The following is a 13,278-nucleotide window of genomic DNA, read 5'->3' as shown; positions in this document are numbered from 1 at the left end:
ATTTGGTAAATTTACAAGATTAAAATAATTTTTTTGCACAATCATAGATCCTCCCCAGTTAAAAAGATAATTTCATGTCAAATAAGTTTTAAAGACATTGTTTATATACAAACTTATGAATTCGGTATTAATATCATTTATCTTCATAAAATATGTCAGGTATACCTATAATTGGCTTACAGTGTAACAGCATATTCCCAAGGTCTTTTTCATTTTTTTTCTTTTTTTTTTTGAGACAGGGTCTCATTAATTTGCTTAGGACATTGCTGCTATGTTGATGAGGATTATTTTGAACTTTTGATCCTCCTATCTTAGTCTCCCAAGCTGCTGGAATTATAGGCACATGCCATGGTATCTGAGTAGGAAACGATTATTTTATAAATGATATTTCTTGAAATATTAATTGTAATAAACAGTTAAAAATATAAACAAATAACAATCCCAAATTATGTTTGTTAAATAAATAGGTTACTAGCAGATGGGGTTCCATAGAGCCATTAAAATTGTGATGGGAAAAAATATAAACTTATTTTTTAGAAGTAATCACATTTAATAATATGCTATCATATTTGTAAGAATTTTATAATTTATTCATGTTTTCTCCCTTGCAAAGTGCTAACAGATGAGGCAGTAGTTAAAAAAAAATTGTCCTTCTTATTTTACTGGATTAAAGGAAAAGATTCCACTCCTTCTTTCAATCTAGGATATAATACCTCAAATTGTGGAGTTGTTGTTTGAATTCTATATTTTCTTGCTTAAACTCTGATACCCTCTGTTTTAGCTCATGAATCTCATTTTCCAGTTGTGCATTATTTTTAACATGTAGTGAACACTGTGTACAGTGACTTTTTTTGCTCTTTATTATTCTTTGAAGTAATAGAACTGCTTTCTGGGTTTTCGACAGGCTAACAGAATCTGTCAGAAAAAAGAAGATAGAAATAAAATATGTGACTAATTTAAATATATGAATGCTGTATATTTCACATGCATTATTCATACACTAAAGCAATGAGTGCATAAAACACACGACACAATATGCTGAACTCTGAAGATATAGCAGATGAGATTAGACCCCTATTTCTCTTTAGCTTAAAGTCTAATGGAGAAGACAGACACACAAAAAAGTTCATTATAATTTTAGACAGATGATATTAGAAAAGAGGTTTGTGATCTAATACATAAATCTGATCTATAGAAAAGATTCCCTGAGGAAAATGAAAATACACTAAGAAATGAACAGAAAGCAGGTAGAATGTGAAGAACATTATTCTTTCCAACATAAAAATTGAAGTTTTCCAACTCCCCTGTGGTCTATACTTATCTTGTACAGAAACTAAGAGAGACACTCCCACTATAACCTGCTGCTGGACTTCGGTCTTGAGAGAGACAACTCTATTTTCTTGCTTTTTCTTTATTCCCTGTTTAATAGATTCATTTCTCCCAGTACTAGAATATATCAGCACTCATGTTATAAATCAATATACTATCCAAAGAACTGTGTAGAATATGTTGTTCTTACCATGGACATGTCCATCTTCTTTCTCTTTTGCTTTATGATGTTTCTCTCCAGATGAGTGAGAAACAAACATCTGTGGATGATCCTCAGAAAATACCTGCGAAATAAAGGACCCCGATGAGCTGCATGAAGACTTCAATATCACTCTTTTAGACATCACCCAAATTTTGGTCTTGAAAGCAGCTAACTAACATGTAGATAACTACAGACTGAGCAGTCATACCTTCCATAGGGTGTCTTAGCATTGTGCTCCAGATGAAGCTGAACACTTATCTTCCAATGGCTCCTGATTTGGTAACAGCATGGTGGATTTCATAGAAAAGGCATTCCTTGACAACATGCTAACAAAGGTGTATACACCCCAAAGGACGGGAGGAATGATATTCATTGTAACTCATCTGACTTTGCATTCACCATCAAATTTGAGAAAGCTTTCAAGTCTTATTTTAAAGAATTTTGAGGAGTATGTTTCATATTAAATAGGATTACACTTTTTAAACAATGAACTAAGTTTTTGTTTGAAAATATGAGACTTAGGTGTTCAGTTGGGGATTTGACGCTGAGATATGGCCCCTGCCCAGGATACACCCCAAAGGGAAAGCTGTAAACCCAAGGACCTACATATGTCAGCCAAATAAAATAAATCTAGATGTGTGCTAAATTGCACACCAGGAATATTGGCAATGTGAGAAAAAAGATGAGACAGCATCTCTAAATTCCAACATTGCCCCATTAATGCACACAAATACATTTCTTTAATATACTAAGACATTTTGATAAAATTATTCAACATATTGACTGAATTTTCTGCAAGGATGAGAAACAAAATGAAAAGGTCACCACAGAAAAAAAATTGTTTAATAGACATAAAAAGACAAAAATTGGGTCAACATACTTTATACACAACCAGAGGTATAAAAAATTGTGCTATATGTGTGTAATAAGAATTATAATGCATTCTGCTGTCATTTATTTTTTTAAAAAATCAATAAAAAATAAACAAAAAATAACAAATAAACATTAACCAAAATCTAAAGTTAAATATATATATATATATATATATATATATATATATATATATATATATATATATATATATATATTCCCCAACTTGTAGCAAATAACTACTAATTTTCACTAGAATTTTGAGCCTTTGACAACATCACCCTTTCACATGAATGCAGTCAGTGACCATTACCATTCATAACCCAGGTGGTTATTCGTCAGTCTCAAATTTAGTCTCAACTTTTTATTTTTCAAAATGTTTATGCAAGTGGAAGCACAAGCAACATTTAGAATTGTTTTGCCTCCATTACATAGTAAATTTAGCTATAGGTTGACAGGAATACTAATACTATTTTCAGATTCTAACCAGTTCAGAGTGGTTTTAGATGTAATTAGTAATATATAATGCCTGGATTCCAAAAGACTATTTAAATGGTATTTTCATTTGGCCTCCTTTACTTTCTTCAAGAAGGAAAAACAAGAGGAAACAGGAAGAAATGCTTTATATGTTGACATACCTGAGACTGGGTACACTGACCGTCATCAAAACTTTTGTGCTCTTCCTCTGAAGTCATGTCAAAATGGGTCTCTGCTGATAAATGAATACATTTACTCACATTCCTTAGAACTGCATTAGAAAGAGTGAACATCAATCCAAATAGAAAAGCATAATTGTAACACCAAAACAACTTAATATTCCCAAATATGATTTTCAATTAAGTTTAATATTTGGTGAATAATTACTGGTTTCAACTTTCCACAGTTTTTCTTTTTTCTTTTTCTTTCTTTGTGTATACACCTTGGGAGTGGACCCACAAACTTATGCTTTCTTGTCAAATACTCTACCACTTAGTTCTATCCCATGGCCACTTTAATTGGCAACTGGAGTCCTCTGAGTGGACTGAATACAGCCATCCTTCAAGGCTTGGAATTCCAAGTAGTTGTGAATAAAGATGTACCATTTGCACCCAACAAACATTGATTTCTCAGGGAGTAGTTTTTCTTGATCCAAATCCTCAAAACACACCTTATAGAGACATGACAGGATACAAGGTTCAGTGCAAACCATATTGCCAAGATTTGACTACTCAAGATCAATGAAATTTGCTCAGAAACAAGCTTGAAAATCCACATCGAAAGAAGGGCTGATTCTGGGAAAATGTTGGTATAGAGTAAGCTGCATTCTAAGCTACACTATTGCATGGAGACCAAAGAGTTGGTGAAGAGCTTCTCAGCAAAGTGAGTGAAAGAGGGATTTTATTCAAATCCCTAAAATTTCTGAACAATGATAAGGTCCAGAGATTCAGTAATCTGTGTAACATAAACAAAAAAAGCCTACAACCTGCATGCAAATATCAGTGCAGATCTGCCTCAGACAAATGGGGAGAGAGAAGAGGAAGTTGCATTCTGAGTTGTACCATGATGTGCCCAGCTAAAGAGAAACCTGAGATCAAAAATATTGCTTAAACTGATCTGACCAAAAGGTGCACTCTGCACTGGTGCTTAAAAAGTATGCTCTTCTCTCAATGGGTGATAAGAGTGCTGAAGCCATAGCCATCCTTGGAAAGAGTGCAACAGTGGTTTCTTTGATTCAGTTCCTCTAAACAACACACACACACACACACACACACACACACACACACACACACACACGAGGATCCTGGAAGTGCCTATCAAGGGACCTAGGTTGTGCCTGATGGAAGGTAGAAAAAACTGGTGCAGGCTAGACTATACCTGTGTGACTCTGGTAAGAAGGGCAAAGGGGAACCTATGTGTCTGGAAGCTAATGTGACCAGCTGAAGTGTCAGAGAAAATGAACTAAGAAAGCAGAGAAAATGTGCCCCTAGGGATGGTGTTTTTTTCTGGCTACTCACTCCACAAAAAGACAGGTGAGAGGTGAGTAGCCAGAGAGCAGGAGATGGTGAGAGCATGAATTGCTGTAGGCCCACACAGAGAAAAGTATCAAATAGGTCAGGATTTGTCTCAGAATAAAGGGATAGGTGAGGCCTAATGCCAGAGGACAGTTGAGGCAGAGGAAAGGTATAAAGATATGGAATGAGGCTTGCTCATGTCAGGAAATATTTCTAAGAAATTTTAGAAGGTTGACCTTTCACATTCTAAAGAGATGCTTATGGTGACATTTGCATGGTAGCTAGTTCACTCCAAAGGCTGGAAATAGGGAGAATTTAACAGTATGATAGGGAGGGGAACCAATTCAGAATTGAGGGAATATTCCCAGAAACACAGAGGCGAGATCATTTTCTGTGACTACTGATGACATTGTGAGGAAAATCCTCCCACCTCTTTGGGAAAACCACCTTACATGTGAGAACACTGGTAGCATTTCAAGTGTTTTAACACTGTGTTCCCTGGAGTGTTGTAAAGCAAAACTTACCCAATTTGACTGTCTTTTCTTTCACCTTGCCTAATCCTGTCCTTGGAAGGGCCTCTTTTATTGTGATGGGATCGGTGCGCTTAAAAAGAAGATAGTAAATAAAGAGTGTATTTTTCATTGACTACAAAGTTAATAATTTAGAATAAATATAGAAATTTAATTACCTTTCTGAAATCAGATGAATCCCTAGAGGCTGAAAAACAAAAGGGGTATGTAATCAAGCAAAGGTGAAGAGGACAAAACAACTCATACATTACAGATGCCTCCACATACAGCTGAGGTCCATGGTTCAGCTGTGCTAAAAATTATGCTATCTCTTGGGTTTCTGTGTTGGCTGGTTTGGCTGACAACAATCATGTGACTAAAATATGCCAAAGGAATTTTGTGAATAAGTTTTGTGAAACATGCTGTTCATTTCACAAACCTGAGACTATTTGTCCAATGACCATAAATAAAAGAGACAAGGGGACATATACCAATGCAAAGATTGATGGAGAATCCAACAATCCTCTAGTGGAGAAGCAAAGAAGGTTCCTAAGAGAGTCAATGGCATAGGTGAAGTCAAAACAAAAACAAGCCATAGAACCTATCTTATGGAAATACTATTGAAAAGATTTAATCTTTATAATTTTAAGTATGTATAGATTTACTGCATTTGTCCTTTCATTTTTGTTTAGTAAGGCCAAAGCTGTGTTCAGATCCCAGGGAAATGTTAGGTTCATTTCTCAACAAAGATATCTGAAGGAGTCAGTTGAAATACATACTTTGACTCTGAAAGCTATGACACCTATTGTTTGTTTCTTATATTCAGGTGGGATGCTGGTTCCTCTTGTGCATCCTCTATTCCTGTATTCTCTGGTTTAAATGGATTAGATTTTGATGATCCCCTTGTGTGAGAACAGATAGTTTCCACATCTAAGAAATAAGGTTTGATTGGTTTAAACTTTTGAGACATAAAAATTTAAAGGGAAAGTTGAAATGGAAGAGCACAGCTTTATCTGATAACAATAATATATCATCACACACACAAACACATGCATATATGACAAAGACTTTGGGTATTCAAAGAGTAAACTGTATAAAGATTTCTGTTTACAAATGAGTTTGGTTTGGTTGACTTGCCAGTGTTTTAAGTGTATTCATAAAAGGCCAGGCCTATCAAAAAATTATAATTAGCTTTTGAAAGATGAGGATGTAGCTCAGTAATGAAGTGAATTTCTAAAATGCCCATAGTCAAAATTTTATTTTCAGGCAAATAGGAAAGAAATACAGAAAATAATTATGTAAGGAAAAAAGACAGGGAGGGAGGGAAGGGAGTAGGAAGGAAGAAGGAAGGAAGAAAGAGAGGAAAGAAGAGAAAGAGCAGAGCTGTCATTAAAAACCATGAATGATTCTGAAATGTAATTTTGCTCCTCAGAGTGACTCAATTTAAATTACAGGAAGCAGTATATCTGATAGGTATGGAGAAAAGATGATCATGGCTGGAATCTTTCCCCAACTTACAAGACCCTCATGATTCAAATGATGGACAAGTTACAATCTCTCACATATTGTAAAAGATAGATATACTGATAGCCCCTGAATTGCATGCTCTCAGTTTCCCCATCATTCCCTCTAAGATTACCCAGCTAACTTATTTTGTTTCTTCCACATTACTCCTTCCCAGGAACTTTTCAAAAGCAACATCGTGATCTCTGGTCTTGATTTTTTATATTTTCCATTTTGTCTATGAACTATCCCCACTCTTTCTTTTCTTTTTTTTAGTTGTAGAGGGACACATCTTCTCCTTCCTTCCTTCCTTCCTTCCTTCCTTCCTTCCTTCCTTCCTTCCTTTCCTTCCTTCCTTTCCTTCCTTCCTTTCCTTCCTTCCTTCCTCCCTTCCTCCCTCCCTCCCTCCCTTCCTCCCTTCCTCCCTCCCTTCCTTTCTTTCTTTCATTTATTTATATGTGTTGCTGAGGATAGAACCCAGTGCCTCATGCATGCAAGGCAAGCACTCTACCACTAAGCTACAACCCCAGTCCACCACTCTTTCTTAATTCCCAATTTAAGGTTTAGACCTAAGAAATATAAATTCTATACTTTGAGTTCTTTTCACTTGCCAAGAGACAAGATCAGAATAAAAACAAGATGTATGCAATAACTTTATTACATTTGATGTTCCAGTGGCTCTGCATTTAGTTTTGCTAAAAGGAAATCCTTTGCTGATGTCTTTACATGGTGGCTGGCAGATAGTTATTATTGGAATTACCTTACATGGAAGAAAACATAGATGTGCAGGCCAGGTAAGTCAGAGTATGCATTTTGAATTGGGTTCCCCACAGATGATCTATTAGAGTCTGAGAGTCTGGGTCTGCACTTAGTCTGCTTCTCATTTCCCTGCCTTCAAATGCCTTACAATAATAGAGCCAGGTTTCCACCCAATGATGTTCCCAAACCTGAAGGATGAGAAGAAGTTCTTTCTCCTTCATTTACTCACTGTATTCTCTCTGCTTTTCTCAATGTCTATTCTCCCTTCTCCTTTCCAAATTGTCCAAAGAATATTTTAAAAACCTATGAATTTAGGTATCAGTCCATAACAATTTGCACATTTTTCCACTTCCCATACTGCTGTGTCTGCCATCTGTGCTTCATCCCAGGTAGTGGCAAGAATGTCTATGATATAGGTATTTTTATTTTCTATTTGTTTTAATTACAATATTGTTTTATATAAATTTATGACCAGACACATGGATTTATGAACATTTCATTTAAAAAGAAAAAAAAAAACTTTCTTTCTTCATGATCAGTTCTTCACATGTCAATTCCTTTCTAATGACAACTCAGAAATGAGTGGTGAGAAACAATATTAAAACCTTGAGTCATTTGCACAACTGGAAACTCCCATTTTCTTTCCACATTTTGAACAGGTGGTCTTTTTATTCTGGTAAATGACTGAAATTTACCTGCCTTCATTGCTTCTTATTCCTTCATTTACTTGCTGCACTCACTCTCTCTGCCTTTCCCAATGTGTATTCACCATTATCCTCTCTACTTCACAATTTCCAATGCCCCTATGATCTATGCATGTCTTGTATAGAAACTAAGAGGGACACTCCCACTATAACCTGCTGCTGGACTTGGTCTTAAGAGAGACAACTCATTATCTTTCTCACTTTTTCATTATTACCTGTTTACTAGGTTCATTTTTCCAAGTATTAGAATAAATCAGCACTCATGTTAGAAATCAATATTCTGTCCAAAGAACTGTGTAGAGTATGTAGTTCTTACCATGGACATGTCCATCTGCTTTCTCTTTTGCTATATAATGTTTCTCTCCAGATAAGTGAGAAATGCACATCTGTGGACCACCCTCAGAAAATACCTGCAAAATAAAGGACCCCAATGAGCTGCATGAAAACTTCACTATCACTCTTTTAGACATGACCCAAATTTTGGTCTTGAAAGCAGCTAACTAAAATGTAGATAAGTACAGTCATATTTTCCACAGGGCAACCTAGAATTTGTGCTTCAGATGAAGCTGACTCTTGTCTTCCAATGGCTCCTGATTTGGTAAAAGCAGGATGGATATCATAGAAAAGGTATTCCCTGAAAATTTAATAACATGAATACATGTATTCTAAGAGTGTAAACAAACATATATCACAACCCCACAAGATGAGAATGCATTAAATACTTAATTAAACATTCTTGGGAAATATAATTAATATTATGTTGCATTACATGTCTTAAATAACAGACTTATGAGACTCAGTGTGATAAGAGATTTGGAATTATGTGATGTTGAGCAGGAAGAAGACTTTGTTGGACTTGCCTCATTTTGGTCATCACAGTCTCACAGGATCTAAGGAGCTTATAGTAAGTGTTTCACTGAGAGAAAATCCAGTTTAATAAAATGACAAAGTAGGGTGAAGAAATATTTCCATTGTACTGTTAGAAAGCAACACACAGGATCTGGGTAGAGTAAACAACAAGTTCAGCTGAGAACTAAAAAGTACACCAATGAAGAAAACTGACAGCACAAAAATGTACAGCACTACCTGACCATTTTTCAGAGCTTGAGTCATATTGGCTCCTGTGTGCATTCTGCATGAAAAAAGAGCAGCTATGGAAAAAAAAGAAAACCTGGAGAGGCACTGTAGAGAGCCTCAGACCAAATGAAACCTAGAACTTTGGCTTTTAGAATAGTAAATGAATTCAAGGATTTCACCAGCCATCCATGGGCTGGGTGTGTGAGTTATGCACATTTGAGTGTATGAGAAAAACTGGTCTGAAATTGCTGTCTGATTAGGATCTGCATGTATGTGTGTCTTTTCACTCACTCTGCCTATGATACCCACAGAGCACCTGAGATGGGTGTGATTTTCCATGTTTATATGTAACTAAAACTGAGCCACTTGGAAGGACCATCCTTTACCATAAATGTACTCAATGACCATCACAATTAATGTTCATTAATTAAATGGTTATTTGCAAAACCACTAATTTTAACTTCTTCATCATTTTCAGGGATTAAAAAAATGGAAACCCAAATAATATTCAGAAAAAACTTCTGAACGAATCACAAGGATAATATTTATCTATATATTATCCTGAATTTTAATGCTATTTTCAGATTCATAACCAGTTAAATTCTATTAGGTTTGAATATTAAATTATCACCTTTAGATTTTAAACCACTGTTATGAAAGGTAATCAAATTTGCCCATATTGACTTTCTTAAACTAAGGTATACAGTAAGAAATCAGAAGTTTTAAAAAATATATATGAGTGAACACACCTGTGGCTGCTTACTTTTGGTGTCATCAAGACCTTCCTCCTCTTCTTCAGATGATGAGAACCAAAGTGGTTCAGCTGAAAAATGTATGTAGATTTACGTAAACTACTTAGAACATTTAGAGTGAATGACAGTCTGCCAAAAATAAAAAGTAATTATAAGCTTGAATTTTAGGTGATATTACCTCTTTAACTGTTTATTGGTGGGGTATACTTGTGTGTAATCAGTGATTTAACCCTAGAACATTGCAACATTGCAAGAGCTCTGCCAGAGTTGTATATTTGTTTATTTTTGGAAACTGGGTCTCTCTAAAATGTTTGTTCTGGCCTGAGACTTGCCATGCTCTTGTCTCAATCTCCCAATAGCTGTGTTTAGAGGTGATCCACTGTACCCAGCAAAGAATTTTTTTCAGGGAATGTTTTTAGTGGTATAAAACTTCAACAGTCTACCTGAGGAGACACTATGTATCACCAGGTTTAAGAAAACAAGAATATCTCAAAGGTATATCCACTCAAGATGAATGAAAATTTGCCAGAATTAAATTTTAAAAACACTATAGAAATGTGGGGATACACATAATTTGCTATTCTCTTCCCCATAACATTAACTTTTTAAAGCAACTATTCATAAGTAATCATTTCCACAGTGACTTAGACTCTTTCTAGTGTTATCAATGAATATCTTGCATATGCAATGTTTTTCTATATTACTCTAAAAAATGTGTTCTTCTGTAAGACTTAGTCTGTTCAGTCCTGCATGATTACCAATCTCCTTGTCATAAACTGTTTTTACCCCCTTGAGGTGTCTCAGCATTTCAGCCACTGTTCAACTGGATATCTACCAGTTGACTTGTAAATTACTCCTTCCCCTGTCTAGTCCTTTGGCTCCTGAACTTGAGAAGACCTCTTTTACATCACCTTAGCATCAACAGTTTATTTGAACCAAGAATTAATATGTTCCCTATGAGAATAGAGTAAAAAGGTGCTAGGAATAGTGGCTTTCCTAGAGCTAGAATTCAGCAGAGACTAAAGGAATGAGGTTACCGTCAGAGGCAGAAAATGGGGAAAGCTTAAAAGGCTGTAGCTACACACAGACTGAAGCATTAAATGGGTCAGTATTTGTCTAAAAATATAGGGATTGGTGAGGAGCCATCCAGATGACAGTAAAATTAAGGGAAAGGATAAAGTGTTAGGCTTAACTCATGAAAGATTTCTGGGTAATTTTAAAAGCTGGCCTTTTATCTTCTAAAGAGGTTCATAGTCACATTTGCATTTTAGCTAGATGGCTCCTAATGCTGAAGATAGGATGAGTATGAAAAGCATATGCATGAGCAGAAATGAATAAGAAGATGGCAGGAGTGCCAAATAGAAGGAAGCACGCCAGAATGGAAAAAATGTTCTGTGAAAAATAGAGGATATATCATTTCCTGGGACCAATGTAGAATGAAGTTTCATTAAGTAATAAAGGACAAAGCTGGATCTCTGGAATAAAAGCTCTGTACTGTTACACAAGGTTTCAAATGACATGTAGAATAAAACACACCAACTGTTTAAGTTCTTTGGGTTTACCATGTAATATTTGAATTTCTCATTTTTAAAATTCTCTCAATTTGTACTCTAATTTGTAGATGTATTAGAAGTCATAATCTTTCCAAGGAATGTTTTAAATCAGGCCATCATCAAAGTGCATCTGCTTATTTTTTCTTTTTCTTTTTGGTTGTTGTTGTCTATAGTCTTTTCTTATTCTTCATTTCTGAATTCTTCTCTCCCCTTTTCTTATGTCCTAACTTTCCTCTAATTTAAGCAGGTCTGGAAATGGACCTAATAACTTAGCTCCTCTAGGACAACTCCAACTTACCCTGTGGTTGCAACTTGATAAGATACACTATTTCAACTCCCATACTATTTATTATTTTCATTTCTTCCACTATTAAATCACACTAGTGCTCATGTTTTAAGCATGCATTATATCCAATGATTTTATAATGAGTGGTTCTTACCTTCTGTATGTCCATTTATACCACCTTTTTCTCTTTGATGTGCATCACCAAATGAATGACCAACACTATTCTGAGGAAGAATCTGAGAGAGAGTCATCTGGTAAAATTATATCACCAATGAATTATATGAAGATTGCCTAATCAGTATTCTAAGGAGACACCTAATTTTCCAGATTTGAAATAAATTAGATTTAAAAACTAGAGAAGTACACATTAAAAATTGAAATACTTTATATCACAGTGGTATATATACTCTGCAAATCAGCCAAATATTATATTGATTTGTCTACTAACTCTATAAAACCAGGATAGAATGACAATAGAGAACTATCAACACGAGGGCTAGGGTTGTGGATCAGTGGCAGAGTGCTTGCCATGCATGTGTGAGGAACTGGGTTCAAGTCTCAGCACTGCATATAAATGAATAAAACAAAAGTCCATTGACAGCTAAAAGAAGAGAGGGGGGAGGGGGAGAGAGAGAAAGAGAAAGAGAGAGAGAGAGAGAGAGAGAGAGAGAGAGAGAGAGAGAGAGAGAACTACCAATAGTACACTAACTGATGTGCATATTTCTATCAGGAAGTAACTTCATTACACTGAGCACTACTCATAAATTACTACTAAAAATAAGAGGACCTTCTACCATATATAACATATATACTATATAACATGTATAAAGTTTAAGTTGTATACACACATATATATATGTATATACACATTTGCTACACATTATTAAACATTTAAAACATTCTAATTATAAGCTTTTCCTGTTGAGACTGAATTATGTCACATCAAGTAGAAAAGAAGTCTTGTTCCCACTGTTTTATTCAGGGAAGCAAGGGCTTACAGAAATCTAAATTTCTTTTGGTGAAACTTTTACTGATGGGAAAACTAGTTTAATAAAATGATAAACTGGTTTTAAAAAAAAAGTTTTCTTTCTTTTCGAATACAGTTTCCACACAAGAAAAAATTACAAAATATTATACTATGGTAAAAAACATATGTAGATGCGTACAGTGGTTATGGACTGCACCCTGAATTTGAGTCAAATCAACTAGTGTATGTTTGGCAAACCCGAATAAGGGCATGCAGTGGAGTGCAATTACAGAGAGCCAATGAACAGATTAGACCAAAAAATATGTTTTTTAGAGTAATAAAATAGTTAATAAAATAATTAAACTGCAGCAGTTTTCAGGGAAAAACTGACTAGGTGGAAGCTCTTCTCTGGTAGGCTCACATCCTCTATAATCTTAAAAAAATGTATTTTAACTTCCAGTAATGAGTTTCATCAAGTTGGATTCTGCCTGAGATGTCAATGGAGGACAGGTGCACTGCAGATTCTTCTCAGCAGAATCAGAGTGCTTACTGAAGAAACTTCTTTACTGGGGGTCCTTTTTCGAGACTTTCTTGATGGTTGATCAGAAACCCTGGCCTTTATGTTCTTATATTTCCAGGACCCATCAAGGACATGAATTTGGCAGGTCAAGAGTCATCAACAACACAAGTCAGGCTCTATCAACAAAAGAAACCGAGACACAGATCTCTAAGGAGCTCTGGAAAGCTGTAGTCATGGTTACATGGTCATCCAAGGG

General features: G+C 35.3%; 1 protein-coding gene across 1 annotated transcript; it reads right to left on the bottom strand.

Annotated features, from left to right (window-relative positions):
- Positions 1–694: 694 nt before the first annotated feature.
- Positions 695–11,786, bottom strand: LOC143639985 (uncharacterized). Its single transcript, XM_077107985.1, has 8 exons — positions 11,690–11,786; positions 9,694–9,767; positions 8,184–8,277; positions 5,081–5,109; positions 4,917–4,995; positions 3,040–3,110; positions 1,520–1,613; positions 695–915 (listed from the first exon to the last, which is right to left on the bottom strand). The coding sequence occupies exons 1-8, from the start codon at positions 11,784–11,786 to the stop codon at positions 695–697; spliced, it is 759 nt and encodes a 252-aa protein (XP_076964100.1).
- Between the last annotated feature and the right edge of the window lie 1,492 nt (positions 11,787–13,278).

Source organism: Callospermophilus lateralis, unplaced genomic scaffold, assembly GCF_048772815.1.
Source record: "Callospermophilus lateralis isolate mCalLat2 unplaced genomic scaffold, mCalLat2.hap1 Scaffold_10381, whole genome shotgun sequence".
Taxonomy (NCBI): Eukaryota; Metazoa; Chordata; class Mammalia; order Rodentia; family Sciuridae; genus Callospermophilus; species Callospermophilus lateralis.
Note: the sequence above shows the minus strand (reverse complement) of the source record. Positions and strands in the feature narration are given on the sequence as shown.